Here is a 19400-nt window from a genome sequence, read left to right as displayed (position 1 = left end):
GTTCCCAGGCACGCACGGCAGGCGGAGTTGGTTTTGCGCATGCGTGGGTCTGGAGCGCCCCCTTGTGGCCTCCTCCCGTTTTCCAGAGAAGATGAGCTTGATTGTTGTCCCTCCAGAGCTGTGTTTTCAGAGATGCCATTAAGAAGACAGGACAAGTGGAAAAGTCACCTATACTAGGGTTTCCCAGGGAAGTTTTCTCCTTTGGGGACCTCAGTTTCCTCATGTAAAGTGATTGCTTCAGACCACTCTAAAAATCCTTTCTAGAGTCAAGATTCTTTAGAAACAAGATACCATTAAGGAATTCAGTATTAAGCACAAAATGATTATTGCACATTTGAAAGTAAGTACATTTGATACTACTGTTGTGTAGGTAGGCCATTGAGGAGGAGGAATAGAAAAGTACAAGATTAAGTATCTACTTTCAAGGGCTTAATGATTCAGTTTCAAGTTTTGAAATAAACTGTTTTCTAATTTAAATTAGATGCATATTTAATTTTTTAAATAATCAGTTCACTTCAGTTGCTCAGTCGTGTCCAACTCTGAGACCTCATGAACTGCAGCACGCCAAGCTTCCCTGTCCATCACCAGCTCCTGGAGCTTGCTCAAACTCATGTCCATTGAGTCTGTGATGCCATCGAACCATCTCATCCCGTCATCCCTTTTGCCTGCCTTCACTCTTTCCCAGCATCAGGGTCTTTTCCAACGAGTCGGTTCTTCACATCAGGTGGCCAAAGGATTGGAGCTTCAGCTTCAGCATCAGTCCTTCCAATGAATATTCAGGACTGATTTCCTTTAGTATTGACTGGTTTGATCTCCTTGCAGTCCAAGGGACTCTTCAGGAGTCTTCGCCAGAACCACAGTTTAAAAGCATCAATTCTTTGGTGCTCAGCTTTCTTTATAGTCCAACTCTCACATCCATACATGACTATTGGAAAAACCATACTGGAAAAATTAGATGGACCTTTGTCGGCAAAGTAATGTCTCTCCTTTTTCATATGCTGTCTACGTTTGTCATGGCTTTCCTTCCAAGGAGTAAGCATCTTTTAATTTCATGGCTGCAGTCACCATCTGCAGTGATTTTGGAGCCCAAGAAAATAAAGTCTGTCACTGTTTCCATTGTTTCCCCATCTATTCACCATGAAGTGATGGGACCAGATGCCATGATCTTCATTTTTTGAATGTTGAGTTTTAAGCCAACTTTTTCACTCTCTTTCACTTTCATCCAGAAGCTCTTCAATTCCTCTTCACTTTCTGCCATAAGCGTGGAATTTCTGCCATTTTTAAATAATAAAAGGCATTAAATGAACATTATTTCTTCTAGCATCTAACTTTATGACTTTCAATATGCTTTAAAACATATGCTCCTTGATCTGTCAGTTTGAAACAGTCCTCTGATTCCCAGCTATTTGAGATGAGAAACTTGGCACATGGTCACTTTCTTCATCTCTTCTCATCTTTTGTGCTTCCAGATGCCAGTTTACCATATCATTTCTTTAAAAAGGCCAAGGCTTATAAGATTTACACTCTAATCCATAACTGCAAGTCTTCATAATTGTCTAAAGAGTTTTAAAAATTGAAACACATTATTTCCTGAGAGGACTGAGTAATAAGATTGGACCCAGACATGTAATGTCACACTACTAAATCTTCAACCCCAAAAGAGAAACCTCCAAATGTTAGGATCAAATTTTCTTTTCTTAGACTCAATTGCTCAAAATTATGTCACACAGGAATTTATATTATGCTGAAGTGTGACTTTCATGGGCTTTCCACAGGCTTTTTTTTTTTTTTTTAATTCCATCTGTCTTATTCCACAATATAAAAATTATTCTAAAAGCATAACCATATTATTACTATCTCACCTGAAAAAGTTAATAACTGCTTAATATAAAATATCTGCTGAGGAAGGTTCAAATGTCCACAATCATTTAATAATTTTTTTAGTTTGTCCAAATACGTCCTGATTTTCCAACTGATTTTAATATATGATTCCCCCATTTCCCACCCCTTGTTTTTGGTCCTTCTGGTTTATTTGACAAAGAAACTGGTAATTTCTCCTGTAGAGTTTTCCACTGTCTGGATTTTGTTGATTGTGTCCTGTGTTCTTCTCCCTGTATTTCTGTATGTTAATATTAAATCTAGGCACCTAACAAGATTTGTGTTCATTTTTTTGGTTATCTTTCCATTCAGGAGCATATATGGTGTCTGTTTGTCTCATTTTTTGTGATTTTAGCTGTCACTGCTAAGCATTGTCTGAATAATTTCATTCCTTGATTAGCCACAAATCTCCTATAAAGAGAAAAGTGTGTGTGTGTGTGCTCAGTCGTGTCCAGCTCTTTGCAGCCCCACTGACCTTAGTTTGCCAGGCTTCTCTGCCCATTCATTTTTCCAGGCAAGAATACTGGAGTGGGGTGCCATTCCCTCCTCCAGGGGGTCTTTCTGACCCAGGGATCGAACCTGGGCCTCCCGCATCTCCTGCATTAGCAGGCAGATTCCTTACCACTACCACCACCCTGGGAAGTCCTATAAAGAGAAAACTTCCTCTCAACTATTTGGTTCCTGAAATACTGTTCATATAGGAAGGATGCTTGATTCTCTCCCTTATGGAACAGTTTTCAAAAGTACAATTTGGTTTCCTAGCATCCTGTGTATGTGTAGGGGGAGAGGCAAAAAAACCCATGAAATTTACCATCTTGTTTTAAAGTGTATAATACAGTAATGTTAACTATATACTGTTGTGCAGCAAATCTCTAGAACTTTTGTATCTTGCAAAACTGAAACTCTCAACACACGGAACAACACTCCCCTTCCTCTCTGTACTAGGTTGTGCTGTGCTTTGCTAAGTCGCTTCAGTTGTATCTGACTCTTTGCCACCCTATGGGCCACAGCATGCCAGGCTCCTCTGTCCGTGGGATTCTCCAGGCAAGAACACTGGAGTGGGTTGCCATGCCCTCCTCCAGATCTTTCCTACCCAGGGAACACCCAGGGATAGATTGAACCTGCATCTCTTACATCTCCTGCATTGGCAGGTAGGTTCTTTACCACTCCTTGATAGCTCAGTTGGTAGAGAATCAGCCTCCAATGCAGGAGACCCCAGTTCAATTCCTGGGTTGGGAAGAGCCACTGGAGAAGGGATAGGCTACCCACTCCAGTATTCTTGGGCTTCCCTGGTGGCTCGGCTGGTAGAGAATCCTCCCTCAATTCAGGAAACCTGGGTTCAATCCCTGGGTTGGGAAGATTCCCTGGAGAAAGGCTACCCACTCCAGTATTTTAGCCTGGAAAATCCCATGGACTGTATAGTCCATAGGGTCACAAAGAGTTGGACACAACTGAACGACTTTCACTTTCTTTACCACTAGCACCACCTGGGAAGCTCCTATTGGAGCTCCTATTAGGTCACCAGAGCCCAATAACCACTATTCTGAGTATGACTACTTTAGATACCTGCTATAAATGAAATCATGCAGGCCTTGTCTTGGCTCAGACAGTAAAGTATCTGCCTGGGTCAGGAAGATCCCCTGGAGAACGGTGTGACAACCCACTCCATTATTCTTGCCTGGGGAATTTCATGGACACAGGAACCTGGTGGGCTACAGTCCCTGGGGTCGCAAAGAGTCAGACACGGCTTTCACTTTTATCTTACTTAGCATACTATCCTTAAGTTTCATCCACGTTGTAGGATGAAATCCATGTGACAGGATTTCCTTTTGTAGGGCTAATACTCTGCTGTATGCACATATCACTTTTTCTCTATCCATTCACCTTTCAGTGGGTGTTTTCGGTTGCTTTCATTTCTTAGCTATCATGTAGTAAACATGGGAGTGTATACATCTCTTCCAGATCTGTTTTCAATTCCCTGAGATATAAGTCTGTATGTATTAAAGGGATGTGTTAAAGGCATAAGCTTTCACCATGGATTAAGATTTCATTTTTTTCTGAAGTGTTGTTTCTGCTTATTTTAAAATCTGTTTGCTCCCCATTGCTGTTCCCATTTCTCGTTTTTTTGCGGGGGTGGGGGTGGGAAAGAAGTTTCTTGCAAGGCCAACCAAACAGAATGGGTGGTTCGTACTCTAAATCCCCAAACTCCCCAGTGGTTCTCAGGGAAAAGTTTTTATAGGTAAAATTTGGGTTGAAGGCTGCAGGGTATGTGACTTCTGATTGGCTGGTGGTGAGGCAACAGGGCAGTGCAGGAATCTTTTGCTCAGCCTGCAGTTGCTATCTTCCACCTGGGTGAGGGCCTCAGATTTGTAAAACTGCCAGGCCTGCTATGAAACCAGGTAAACCATCTAAACGACTTGTTTCTTCAGTCTCTCCCTTATTTGCATGGAGCAAAATGGAATCGAAAAGGTGGTGGGTGTTCTGATTCAACCAGTACCCTTTTGGATATCTACCATGTGCTGTAGTTGTAGGCACTTGAGTCCCCAGCACTGCTGGCTCAGTGACCTCTCTATTTTAAATGTTTTACTGAACCACTGCCATGCCCAATCACTTATGTACAGTCTACAAATGCTTTTGAACAATAGCAGAGTAGTTGATTCAGACACGGTAAGGTCCTCAAAGTAAAAAACACTGATGCTCTGGCCCTTTACAGAAAAGTGTGCAAAACTCTGATGGAAATTAATAATGTTTTCCCCAGAGTTTTGATTCTGCCAGGACAGGGGGGGTTCATGACCTGGGACAACTTTAGCCTGCTTTGAGAACTCATGCCATATTTCTTTCAAGTCCAGCAACAGATCAAAGGCTTTCAGAGTTACCTATTCCACAATACTGTTAGAAGCAGTAATACACTCTCTTCTTTGATTATGCTGTTCTCATTTCAAGATGGTATGGATCTTTTTCATTTAACAGGTCATTCAACCTGAGAAACATGTCCTTCTGTGGAACTTTTCTTGTAGCAAATAATTTTCTTACCTTGTCTTTTGTTTGCTCTTAAGTCCTTACTATTAAAATGTTAGACGTCCTGTTCTGATTCTATCTTTTCTCATTTTCTATTTCTCTGTCTCTTGGTTATAGAGTTGACCCTTAAAATCATGGGTTTGAACTGTGTGCATCTATTTACATGCAGACTTTAAAAATACATACACACTACAGTACTACAGGATCTGCAGGTGGTTGGTGCCCCTAACACCCATGTTATCCAAGGGTGAATTGTACTTTTAAGGTTGCTGAAACCTTGAAGCCTTTCCTCAAAAACTTTATCTTGCAACCCTTCTAATTGTTTTGGCTATCAGTTTAAATTTCCAGGGGCAGTTTCTTCCTTTAAATTTTCCTTTTCAAAGCATCCTATTTTCATTTAATGAATACACCTGCTGCTGCTGCTAAGTCGCTTCAGTCGTGTCCGACTCTGTGAGACCCCATAGACGGCAGCCCACCAGGCTCCCCCATCCCTGGGATTCTCTAGGCAAGAACCCTGGAGTGGGTTGCCATTTCCTTCTCCAATGCATGAAAGTGAAAAGTGAAACTGAAGTCGCTCAGTCGTGTCTGACTCTTCGCGACCCCATGGACTGCAGCCTACCAGGCTCCTCCATCCATGGGATTTTCCAGGCAAGAGTACTGGAGTGGGGTGCCATTGCCTTCTCCAATGAATACACCTACTTTCTTTCAAAATATTAATTATATTTGAAGGTGGGGTCCTTTTCTGATCACTGCATTGTTATCCGCCCCCACCATCAGATTACAGCTGATCATCTTATGTATTAGAAATTTTCCTCAAATATCTGATGATACTGTCTCCATGTTCATATTTAACAGTAGACGTTAGAGAGCTGAATGGAAACCCCATGTATACATATGACTTGGAAATACTGGGATTCACTGAAGAGTGATAAAATGGTAGGCAGTCTTCTCATCAGGGACAACCAAATTTGAGTGTCTAGAGATCTTTTTTCCAGACAAATTACTTTTTCCCAAAGAAAAAAAACCCCGGCATAGAAGCCTATACCCAGTGATCAGCATTCTGGGAATATGCTTAGGGAGCCCACATTCAACGCAGATTTTCATTTAATCCATATCTTCAAGAGTATACCTAATCCAAGCCTTCTGTTATCCCTGGTATCCTATAAATCCTGTGATCTTCTGGTTTAGTGTCTCAAAATTATTAATCTCTGGCTTCTTGCTCGAAAAGGCTGAAGGACAGAAAGTGGTCACTGGGGACTTCCTTGGTGGTCCAGCAGTTAAGATTCTAAGTTTCCAGTGCAGGGGGCATGGGTTTGATCTCCAGTTGGAGAACTAAGCTCTCACATGCCATGCAGCGCAGCCAAACACAAGACAAAACACAAGAAAAAGAAAGTGGTCACCTGACTTCAATAAACGAAGAGAAAGGTAGTTCAATGATTCTGTAGACAGATATGCAATCAATCCTCTTTTTAATGCTCCAAGTACCATCTCTGAAAATGAGCACCTGGTTCCTCCAGGTACTAAACGGCATTCTTGGACACTGCAACGTATACTGGCTTCTTTCTCAAAGTGCCACATTTTGCAGGCATTCAGATGACCATTTCCTTGGTTTTGGCTCTTTCTCTACTTGCATTTTCTTTCCCTAAAATTTACCCAACTCTCTTATCCTTTGGTTTCTTCTCTCCTGTTTCATCTCTCATTGTGTGTTTATACTTAACTGAGATTTCAGGAGAGAAAGAAAATAAATGGTCAGTGTGTAATATTTACTTGCAAGTCTTCAAACTGAACTGTAAATCATCCTAAAATACTGGGATATGGAAATGTTTTCCATGCTTTTTCCTTCCTCAAAGTACTTTCATAAATCTTACTAGCGATTTCTTAACAATGGAACAAACAAAAGGATGACCAAACAATGAACAAACAGGACTCTGAAATCAAATATATTGGCAGAAAACAAATTTGTAATGCAGGCCACATTTTAATGTAGTTTTTAAAAAACACTTCCAAATACAACTGTAAATGTAATCAGGAAAAATACTTCAAACATGTATCTTAATTAGTACATTATTTAAAAGAATTTCTTGAATCCTTGGCTTTCTTCATTGGGTTTATAAAGGTATAAACCTGATTTTTCCATTTGAGTATTCTGTACTAAATGTAGTTTACCCACCTGTAATTATAGAAAAAAAACAATCCCATTGACAAAAATCACGTTTTAAATAGGGAAAAAAAGTTTCCCTTACGTTGGTAAAGACTGTAAATTGATACTTTAAAACTTCTGATTTACTATAAAGCAGCAATTAGTAAAATCCATACTCTTCCCCCAAATTCTGCTTCTCTTCTATTGCAAAATCTTTGTAAAAAATGTTCAAGTGCAATAAAATATCTGTATTTTTAAAAAATCAACAAATAGAGATAACAAAGTAATTTCTCACGAAGTTATAGCAAAGAAATACTTAACAGTATCATGTTCTGCTAAGGAAAACATGACTGTGGAAGACATTCCAGGAACCTAAAATGTTTCCATTGTGGTAGTACAAGGCAATGCTTCAGGCTGATGCTCATACTATTGCTAAAACAGCCCTTTCCCCTTTAGAGTGAAAAATCAGTGCACATTCCTCCATATATTTAACAATTGAAGTCTCAAAAAATTATCAATTGCTTTAAAATAACTGTCTAACTCACCTTGAAAACACAGACTGGCTATGATAAATCCACTTTCACTAAGGAGGTATTTGCAGTGACCTAAAAGAAACTGGCTAAATCCCATGGAGGGTCAGGAAACTAAATGCAGGTCAGAAAAGAGGGAGAGATGACAGATGCTTTCTGTGGAATAAACAGCAACAATTTAAATATCTATTGTGAAATACTGAAAGTTGTGGCACTCAATCAGTTTCTATTACTTTTACAACACAGTAAACCAAAAATATTAAAACATGAAGCCTATCTTATTCTCAAAAACAATTTTCTGCTACATACATAAATAAAAAGTGCTTGTAACTAATAATACACAACACTAAAAATATCAGCTCTTTAAGATCACAAATAACCTATGTCTCATTGCCAGCAATGAGGGTGATAAATGCTAATGGTGCCATGATATTTACAAAAACCAAAAAAATATTTATATTCAATTATTATCTCCTATAGTCCCAGTGCTTTCATTATACCACTGAGCATAAAATATTCTTTAGACAGGTAATTAAAACAGATTATATTTTAGAAGCATAAAATGCAAGAAGATCCTTCTTAGCGATTGTTTGTAACTAGTTCATAATGAAAATAAACATGAATAGAACACAATTCTGGGGGGAAAAAAAAGAGAGACTTATTTATTTGTTTTATAAAATAAAAGGAGAAATCTTAGTCAAGAGGTGACAGCTTTAGGTGTCATCTTAACCAAGAATTAATTGATAGTATTTTTTATTCACTTAAATAAGACAGGAAAGGAAATTCTAATTCCTGCTACCTGCTCAGTCAGTTCAAACATTCTTCTTAAGGAAGTAAAATCAAAATATCTTGGTTTTTGGTTTCTCTTTTAAAGTAAAAATTTCCAGATGCCCTGGAATCAGTGAGTTCAATTTGGTGTCTTCTTGTGTTCCGGGAAAGAACAATCACTTTAAACTGAGATCTCAATTTTCAAATGCTGTGACCAATTATTTGTGAGTTATAATCTGCAGGTTCCATTTTTAAAATATGTGGGATGACACTGTCAATTCGAACATTGCCGATGAGACCTTTGAAAAACAGTTCTTCGGTGATGGTAGCGTTCATCAATCTCAAAGCTGGCAATCGAAGTAGTAGTCTAGACAACCTCAAAAGAAAAAAGGAAGGCGAACAAGGTTGTAAATCAAAGAGTAACTCAGTGCAAAGATATTAGTAATTTCTGCATGAATACTAATGCCATAAACAAAGGTCATCAACAGTTTTCAACACTTAAAACCTTTAGTATTCTCAAGCCTTAGACTATATGACAGTCACCTGGATATATATGATGTCTGACAGACTTCTTTGGAAACCTTTGCTCTTAACTGCTATGCTGTGCTACCTCTCTAGTTGGTTGTATGAACCATGGAACAAAGTTTTAAATCATGGATCAAGTTATAAGTTTAATGGCTTAGGAACCCTTTCAAGGTTATAACAGCAATGTTTTGTGTTATCCGGATACATGAGGCTCAATGATAAGTTTTTTTGGTTTTGCTTTGCAAAATGTATTGAGAATAGTAAAATAGGCAATGAAGTGAAGTGAAGTGGAAAGTCGCTCAGTCATGCCTGACTCTTTGCGACCCCATGGACTGTAGTCCCTGGAATTCTCCAGGCCAGAATACTGGAGTGGGTAGCTGTTCCCCTCTCCAGGGAACCTTTCCAACCCAAGGATCGAACCCAGGTCTCCCGTATTGCAGGCAGATTCTTTACCAGCTGAGCCACTAGGGAAGCCCAAATTAGGCAATAGTTGTTATTAACGGGGAGCAGAGATTACAGAATCAAAACCATTAGGTTCAAATCCTGATTCAACTACTTCCTAGCTATGTGAATGGGTAGAAGCCACTACTCACCCTGTCTCTTTCACAATGTTGTGACAATCAACAAAATGATCCCTGCCAGGTTCTGTGCTGTGAGGTAGGACAATGTCTTGTGTGAAAGTACATTATAAGTTGAAAACTGCTATCCAAAGGTAATTAGCTAAACTAGCTACGAATATGAGAAACTAAGAAAGAGTTCCAGAGGTCAAAGAACCTGGAACCTAATGGAACAGAGGTCAGCAAGAAGGTGTAGAGTCAAAACGAGGAAAATTCTAAATATTGTATTTATTTGTACGTGTGTGCTAGTTGCTCAGTTGTGTCTGACTCTTTGCAACCCCATGGACTGTAGCCTGTCAGGCTCCTCTGTCCATGGAATTCTCCAGACAAGAATACTAAAATGGGTTGCCATGCCCTTCTCCAGGGTATTTTCTTGACCCAGGGATCAAACCCTCATCTCCAGCATTGCAGGCAGGCTCTACCATTTCAGCCATCAGGGAAGCCCATTAGTTTATACAAGGTATAAAACTTTTGAACCTTTAAAAAACTGAAAAAAAAAAAGATCATAACAAAACGAACACCCAAAGAAGCACCTTTTCAAAAAGTTTGTGGCATTATCTATCCTTCCTCTATGCTAAGGCCTTACGTTCTTGAGAATGCTTGAGCACTTGAGAACAAGTAAAACCAGCAGACCCAGAATTAAGTAATCTTTCTGTATTCATGTACTATACTGCTCAAATATCTCATTTCCTGTTTGTTCCCACCAGATGAGCTGTATTCACAGAACTGGTAGGAAGTAGGGTAGGAAAAACTGGTTAGATGTTAGATAAACTACAGCTGATTTTCATGATGGAACTGGCTTATAAGCCTATTATCTAATATATTAAAAAGTTATTATATGTAACATATTCTTTTACTAGTTTGAAGTATGTTAATAATATTAGTAAACAAATTTATATAGCCCTTACTATGTAACAGGCACTGCTCTATCAAGCTCTTTGAATATATTAACTGATTTAATCCTTATACTAACTATAAAATGTGGGTACTATTATCTCCATTTTACAGTAAAGAAATTGAAATAGAAGTTAAACAACTTCTATTAACTTTTATAAGGTCATACATCTAGAAAGTGGCAGTGTTAGGCATTAAACCCAGGTGTTCTTGCTCTGACAACCAAATGCTTAATCACTCAAAAACTGAGTTCATTTTATTAAAGGACACTGGTAAGAAACACCTTGCTATAAATGCCATAAGCCAGATTTCAAAATTAATTATAAACTAAGCTAATGGTAGTTTTTTAATTCATGGACTTTTCTAATTCAATCCATTATTTCATCTGAAGCAAGTTAAGAGCTTGGGTGTGACAGTCAGACTACCTGGCTCTGCTGTTTACTGTGTGACTTTGAGCAGGTTACTTAAACTTTCTGTGCTGAAGCCGCATATAAAACAGTACACATAAAGGACTTGCAACAATGCATTAACTACCTGAAAGGCCAAAGCTGACTATATTTAATTACACTTGGGATGGAGAAGAAGGAAACAGATACACAAAAGTTTGTAAGATGAATTTAACTAAATAGTATTTAACTTCTAGATACCTGTAGGTGTCATCTGGATATGTTTTGGTTATATAATCTTGGAATTCAACATAAGCCTTTTCCTGAAATTTCTCAATTTGTTCCATGTTTTCTAGGCCTGGATGATCTGAAACATTAAAGAATATACTGTTACCTTAGTTCTGAATACTCATTTACTAAGATACCAAGTGGAGATGGAAGAGGTGATAAAAAACAGTTCAGAAGGAAGCCCGATCATATGTGTGGCTCTTTCATTCCACAAATACTGTTTCAGTAACCCACTCACTAAATATCAGGCACTGTACTTAAACCCTTAAAACTATTTCATCTGATATATGTATTCTAACATCTAATAAAAAAATCAAACCATTGGCTCAAATAAAATAAGACAGCTTTTCTATTTCAAAAGTGGTAGAAAGGATTTTCGGAGAAGGCAATGGCACCCCACTCCAGTACTCTTGCCTGGAAAAGCCCATGGACGGAGGAGCCTGGTAGGCTGCAGTCCATGGGGTCACTAAGAGTCAGACACGACTGAGAGACTTCACTTTCACTTTTCACTTTCATGCATTGGAGAAGGAAATGGCAACCCACTCCAGTGTTCTTGCCTGGAGAATCCCAGGGACGGGGGAGCCTGGTGGGCTGCCGTCTATGGGATCGCATAGAGTCGGACACGACTGAAGTGACTTAGCAGCAGCAGAAAGGATTTTGATCATTTTGCTATCAATAGAAACAAAAAAATGAAATGACTTAGCTTAGTTAAAAGTATTTTTAACCAATGAAGTATTTTCAGAATGAAAGTGAAGGTGAAACTCGCTCAGCCATGTCCGACTCTTTGTGACCCCAGGCTCCTCTATCCATGGAATTCTCCAGGCCAGAATACTGGAATGGGTAGCCTTCCCCTTCTCCAGGGAATCTTCTCAACCCAGGGATCGAACCCAGGTCTCCCACATTGCAGGCGGATTCTTTACCAGCTGAGCCACAAGAGAAGCCCAAGAACATAGGAGTGGTCACCCTATCCCTTCTCCAGAGGATCTTCCCAACCCAGGAATCCAACCAGGGTCTCCTGCATTGCAGGCTGATTCTTTACCAACTGAGCTATGAGGGAAGCCCCCATTTTCAAAATATATTCTTTAAAAATTTTTTTTCATTAAAATAATAATACATACTTTAACTTAAGTATAATTGACATACAACATTGTATCTGTTAAGGTATACAACAAAATGAAGTGAGATTCATATGCACTGTGAACTGTTACCCTTCAAAGCTACAAACCTTTTTTCTTCCGATGAGAACTTTCAACCTTTATTTTCTAGGAACTTTCATGTTTACAATAGTGACTACTGTCACCATGTTATAAATTGTTTCACTGTGACCTGATTCTAACTGCAAGTTTGTACCTCACGATTCTCCTTCACCCATTTCACCCACCCCCTCATGCATGCTATATTCTATATTTTTTAATAAGAAAATCTTCCTTTCATCATCGTTAGGATAAAAAGATACTTAGGAAATTATAAACTCCGAACATCATCTCTATCAGAAAAATAATATAGCAACATGAAATAACCTATATAAATATTTCACTGAATGGAAATGTTAAAAGAATTTCATGAAACTTATGCCTAAAATATGGAAAGTGGTATCCTGACTAAGGAGAATTAGAAAACAAGCAAACAGAAATAGAGGGAATACTTAATAAAACAAAAGTACATTATAATTCTGTTGTAAAATCTATGGTCTTTCAATTTTAAGGAATATTAAAGGGGCAAATTGGTTGTGATAAAAATTGCGATACATGTTATTAATTTATCTAAAACATCAGAAGAATAGTACCAAATAGCTTTAATTATCTTACTGATATCACTAAAGGTGGTAAGACGCAGGGTTCCTCAGATAATTTTATGATGATATACAGTAACAGAAAAACATATACCAAAATGAAGAATACAGAGCCTAAGAGTCAATTCTTCTTACTCTAAAATTGATTGTTGAGCTTTACTGTTGTTTTACTATATGTAAAAACTAGTAATTGGCAGAAAGACAAGAGACCCATTTTTCTATTTACTGGGAACTCGGAGAAGGAAATGGCAACCCACTCCAGTGTTCTTGCCTGGAGAATCCCAGGGACGGGGGAGCCTGGTGGGCTGCTGTCTATGGAGTCGCACAGAGTCGGACACGACTGAAGTGACTTAGCAGCAGCAGCAGCATAAGATGTTTAGAAATTTAACCCATTAACAAAGCAATCTTCGTCTCTCTTTTTGCCTTTTAATGATGCCTAGCAAAATATATCTAAACATTCAAGTGCTGAACAGGACTAAAAGTCTGTCATTTCACTGATTTCTTCAATTTTCCTTTTCATACCCAGATGTCTAACATCCAAAAATTTCACAGATTTGAAGGGTACAATTCAATAGATTTTTAGTATATTCAGAGTTGTGCAACCCTCATCACAATCTAATTTTAGAACATCTTTGTTGGCCCCCAAAGAAACACCCATTAGTAGTCACTCTCCATTCTCTCCTCTCCTTACGCCAAGGAAGCCACAAATCTCTCTATAGATTTGCCTATTCTAGATAATGCAGATACATGGAAATATTTAATATGTGTTTTTTTTGTGACTGGTTTCTGTCACTTGCATACTTTCAAGGTTTATCCATGGTGGCATGTATTAGAATTTTGTTACTTTTTATGGCTGAATGATATTCCATTTATATATACATTTCATTTTGTTTATTCATTTGTTTGATGGACACTTCAGTTGTTTCGACTTTACATCAATGTACATTCCCAATGGCAAATGTATGAGGGTTGCAATTTCTCCACATCCTCAAACACTGTATTTTTAATAAGTAAATGTTTATATACCTGGACTGAAGAGTACTATTGCCTTCAGGTAGGCATATTCATATCCATCAATGCAGAGTTTTACCATGCTGTTACAAAACTCCTGTAGTTTGAAGATGTGTTCCATCAATAATTTTCTTCTTTCTGCTGGTATTTTATCTTTAATTAAAAACAAAGAAACAAGCAAAATCTTCTAGTATTCAGCAAAAATGCATGACTATTTTTATCTAACATATTTCCTCCTCACTAATTTCCAGCTTTGAATATAATCAATTTATCAAATGTTAAAAATTAAATATATCTGTAAGTTTAATGTTTTATTTATTTATTTATTCAGCTGTGCTGGGTCTTAGTTGCAGCATGTGGGATCTAGTTCCTGAACAAGGGATGGAACCCAGGCCCTCTGCACTGGGAGCACAGAGTCTTAGCCACTGAACCACCAAGGAAGTCCCTCTCTGCAACTTCAAATGAAACTAATTAATGATCTTCAGACACTGTTCATTCAAGAAAATAAAAAAAGAACAGGCTGTTAATATAAAAAGCCCTAAAGGTAATGCTTCCTTCTAAGATACACCTTTGAGAAGATAAGCTATAAAGATTAACTACAAAAGACTCAAATTTTGGTAACAATTTAAGTTTATATCAATAAGCTAAATGAAAAATAAGCAAAATCATCCAGACATTTAAGTTACCAACACTACAACAACAACAACAAAAAAAAAACCCTGTTAAGACCAAAGAAAAGTTGAGTAAAACAGTATGTTCTAACTTAAAATTTATTGTGTTTATGTAGTACTGACTTCTGGTATATCTACTACTGTTGAGATCTTAAGGTTATTCTTTGACATTAAATGGAGGGGAAGCAGACAGTTCAAGAAAAATGTACAACAATGGGAAGTGGCATATGCAAAGGAAATAAATGTAATTCTCTGTCTGTAATTTTTTCTTGAACTAAAAAAAAATAGTTCTTCCCATTTGATGAAGGGGCACCTTCTTGGATGGTCACAAGCCATTCTGAAACAAAACATTTATAAATCAGTGCTTGCCCACCTGTCTCCTCAAAAGGAAAAAGATAATTAGGATTGTTCTGTGACTCTTTAGTAGTGGCTAAGTGAAAGGATACATACTGATGAATTGATTAAAAAAAAAAAGTTTAGCCTACCTTGGGATTCAAAAGGCTACAATGAAGAAAAGCAGTTTAAAAACAGTTGGTAACTATACATTTATAAATAGTTGATTACCTCTATATAAGCGTACCCTGGATCCTTTGGTATGTATGTTGAAGTGTAAAAATTCATGAGGCCTGATCAGAAATAGCACTTAAATACATTTGTTTCAGTTTTGTTGTACTCTCATTTAAAACTATTTTGGGTGATTAATGAATTTTATCAAAATGTAAAAATTAAGTAAGGTAAAAAGGATATCGGTATCTATCTTCTGATACTTAACTTTAAACGTGAATACTATAAAACCAATGTCTCCTCTTATATCCTAGAAAACAAAAAATAAGGTGCTTTTTACCTTGTTGAAGGCTGCCGTGAAGACAGTTGACAAATGTTGCTAATATAGTTGCGACATTCATCACTTGCCAGCACTGGGCAAGACCAAGAGTAAAGAGTTCATTCCAATAAGCTTTCACCAACGATATGCTGTTTTCTTGCCTATAAAAACAAAAACAAATATCAAATATATTTTATGAAACCTTATAACTAACTCATATATTTGAAAATACAATGTTCAGTTCAGTTGCTCAGTTGTGTTGGACTCTTTGTGACCCCATGAACCACAGCACGCCCTGTCCATCACCAATTCCTGGAGCCTACCCAAACTCATGTCCATTGATGCCATCCAACCATCTCGTCCCCTTCTCCTCCTTCCCTCAATCTTTCCCAGCATCAGGGTCTTTTCAAATCAGTCAGCTTTTTGCATCAGGTGGCCAAAGTATTGGAGTTTCAGCTTCAACATCAGTCCTTCCAAAGAACACCCAGGACTATCTCCTTTAGGATGGACTGGTTGGATCTCCTTGCAGTCCAAGGGACTCTCAAGAGTCTTCTCCAACACCACAGTTCAAAAGCATCAATTCTTCGGCACTCAGCTTTCTTTATAGTCCAACTCTTACATCCATACATGACCACTGGAAAAACCATAGCCTTGACTAGACGGACCTTTGTTGGCAAAGTAATGTCTCTGCTTTTTAACATGCTATCTAAGTTGGTCATAACTTTCCTTCCAAGGAGTAAGCGTCTTTTAATTTCATGGCTGCAGTCACCATCTGCAGTAATTCTGGAGCCCACAAAGACAAAGTCAGCCACTGTTTCCCCATCTATTTGCCATGAAGTGATGGGACCGGAAGCCATGATCTTAGTTTTCTGAATGTTGAGCTTTAAGCCAACTTTCTCGCTCTCCTCTTTCACTTTCATCAAGAGGCTCTTTAGTTTTTCTTTACTTTCTGCCATAAGGGTGGTGTCATCTGCATATGTGAGGTTATTGATACTTCTCCCAGCAATCCTGATTCCAGCTTGTGCTTCCTCCAGCTCAGTGTTTCTCATGATGTACTCTGCATATAAGTTAAATAAGCAGGGGGACAATATACAGCCTCGACATACTCCTTTTCCTATTTGGAACCAGTCTGTTGTTCCATGTCCAATTCTAACTATTGCTTCCTGACCTGCATACAGGTTTCTCAAGAGGCAGGTCAGGTGGTCTGGTATTTCCATTTCTTTCAGAATTCTCCACAGTTTATTGTGATCCACACAGTCAAAGGCTTTGGCATAGTCAATAAAGCAGAAATAGATTATTTTACTGGAACTCTCTTGCTTTTCTGATGATCCAGCAGATGTTGGCAATTTGATCTCTGGTTCCTCTGCCATTTCTAAATCCAGCTTGAACATCTGGAAGTTCACGGTTCACATATTGCTGAAGCCTGGCTTGGAGAATTTTGAGCATTACCTTACCAGCGTGTGAGATGAGTGCAATTGTGAGGTAGTTTGAGCATTCTTTGGCATTTCCTTTCTTAGGGACTGGAATGAAAACTCTGAGTCTAAAGTTTTATACAGGAAAGTCAAAGGTAATCAACCAGTGAACAAAGCACACACAAAAAGAACAGAGTAAACAGATTTAAAAAGTCAGTTTTTGATGGCCCGTGTCATACCTCTTAGTTAGAAAATAACATTGGCATTGTTGTACAATAAGGTCCTACAACTTGACCAATACTTTTTAAACCATGGGCTTAACTTTCTCCATGGTCTCTTTGCTTCTTCAAACCAGTTACTTTAAAACAATATGAAGAAATCTGGCAAACTAAACAAAGCTTGGATTTCTCATAATAGACCATTTTCCATTACCACCTAATCTAAACAGAATACAGACATGTCTTCAGTGATACTACCAAACTTCTAACTCATCATAGTGGTACTATGGGCTAATTTATATTTTCTTACCTTTTTAGAGGGCAACCAACCCCATGATTAAAAAACAATTACTTTTATTTTCATACATATTCAGTTTATGCAAGTTTCAGATCCTTATTAACAAGCCTGAGATGACACTGAAACAGTGGTGGTAGGGAGAAACAACACCCCACGTCATCTAGAGCCTCCCTCATTTAACCCAATCAGAAACAGACTATTACAAATGCTGGCTCCAGTGCACTGACTTCATTCAAGCTGTTAACTTCATCAAACTATGAAATATGGACAATCTTCCACATAAAATAATATACAGTAAATACCATCCACTATGATTCTTCATATAAAATTTCAAGTTATAATGCTGTATCAGTTTGCCCCCTTTAATCAAATTCTCCCAAAATAAAAGCTCTTGCCTCATGTACATCTGTGCTACAAAATCACACTTAATATTCAAGAACTTCAAGACACTTACCCTAGAGCCTGGAAGGAAGGAATTGAAAGTGCCCAGTGCATTGATAAGAACAGCAGCCTTGAGGCAGACTCCCCAATGTAGTGCACATTCAGGTACTCAGGCATAGGAGATGGCATGGTGAGCTAGTGTGAACAGGGAGGAGGTCAATTATCTTACATCGGACCCTTCGAAATGAGCACTCTTTGAAAAACTTAACTGTCAACATGTCAAGTAACTATCTAACGTACTAGCCAAAAAGGCAAATCTTGATATAATCCAAGTCACTGGATGTGACAGCTAAAAACAGGATTTAGAATAAATGAAAAGACCAGAGTTTCTAACAAAGCAATATTCAGATAAAGCAGAATTCCACTTAACAAATACCAACCACAACAGTATCTCGGTGTGTTTTTAAAAGTTACTTTCTGTCTTCATATCAACAGTAAGTCTTTCCTTTCCTCTCTTCATTAACAGTAGGTATACAACAAATTTAATTCAAGAAGCAATCCTTTATGTTAAATGTCCCTTTCATCTAGGCTATGGGGATAACAAATTCAAATGCTTATAGGAGAGTAATGAGTGAAGTGACCTGCTGATGCCATTTGTAGAGGGCACATTCCCAGATAACGAGCATGGCTGAATTCAACACATTGAAAACATTTGGAATTTGGACTCAGAACTACTTGCTTTTTCAATTTTTCAAAAAGCAGCTTCTACATAAAATCTCACCATCTAATCTATAGGAAAAATAAAATGTGTCTGTGGCCGTAACAGTCACAGGCTGACCTTAGATAATGTGTGACCACTGTTGGAAATAAAGATCCTACATCAGAATACTTATCAAAGCATTTTTAAAAATCTTGTTAAAGAGATCTTTTATTGCTATAAATTAAGTGTAACTTCATCCATAAGAAACTTCTATTTTAAAATTATTAAAATGATCAGTAATACCAAGCATAGGTGATTATACAGGGAAACAAATACATAAAACTGAAGTGAGGTGAAAGTTGCTCAGTCATGTCCGACTCTTTGCAACCCCATGGACTATACAGTCCACAGAATTCTCTAGGCCAGAATACTGAAGATCCCCTTCTCCAGGAGATCTTCCCAAACCAGGGATCGAACCCAGGTCTCCCGCATTGCAGGCAGATTCTTTACCAGCTGAGCCACCAGGGAACTGAGTATTGGCCAACTGAAGGGCAAATTGGCTGTTATCAACATTTTAAAACTGAGTTTATCCTATGACCTAACAATGCCATTTCTAAATCTTTATTCCAAAAGGATACTTGCATACACGCACAAAAAAGCATATACAAGGATGTCCATTTCAGTACTGCTCTTAACTGAAAAACTAAATGCTGGCTATAACCCCAATTTCTATCACTAAGGAAAGAATAATCCATGCCTACTTAGTAGGCATTAAAATTAGTAACATAAACTGAGATAGCATAGAAAAAACATTTCAGACATCTAAGCAGAAAGAAATAGCAAAATAATATTGATGAACCAACATATGTTAAAAAGAGTGTATGTATATAGACACACACTTCATGTGTATTGTATATATGATAGGAGCAGATACACCACACAGGTAACAGTAGCTACCTCTGCTGGGGGACAGGTGAAAATGCCCATGTGCATTTTTCTGGGGAGTTAATATACAGCTTTTAACGGATTCTCAAAGGTATCTATGATGCC

General features: G+C 38.0%; 1 protein-coding gene across 6 annotated transcripts in view; it reads right to left on the bottom strand.

The window, feature by feature from the left end:
• Positions 1-6837: 6837 nt before the first annotated feature.
• Positions 6838-19400, bottom strand: part of NR2C1 (nuclear receptor subfamily 2 group C member 1) — a 40755-nt gene continuing 28192 nt past the window's right edge. For 2 of the 6 annotated variants that reach the window (XM_040234280.1, XM_040234283.1), the window contains 5 exons: positions 17724-17845; positions 15363-15502; positions 13863-14000; positions 11018-11123; positions 6855-8710 (listed from right to left, as the gene is read on the bottom strand). In XM_040234280.1, the coding sequence (XP_040090214.1) occupies positions 8536-8710; positions 11018-11123; positions 13863-14000; positions 15363-15502; positions 17724-17845 (681 nt within the window). In that variant the 3' untranslated portion in view covers positions 6855-8535. Of the gene's footprint in view, positions 8711-11017; positions 11124-13862; positions 14001-15362; positions 15503-17723; positions 17846-19400 lie in introns of all 6 variants that reach the window. The other 4 variants (XM_040234281.1, XM_040234279.1, XM_040234278.1 and 1 more) reach the window with 3 other exon arrangements.

The sequence above is a fragment of the Oryx dammah genome, unplaced genomic scaffold (assembly GCF_014754425.2).
Source record: "Oryx dammah isolate SB20612 unplaced genomic scaffold, SCBI_Odam_1.1 HiC_scaffold_29, whole genome shotgun sequence".
Lineage (NCBI taxonomy): Eukaryota > Metazoa > Chordata > Mammalia > Artiodactyla > Bovidae > Oryx > Oryx dammah.
This window is presented reverse-complemented; position numbering and strand designations above follow the sequence as displayed.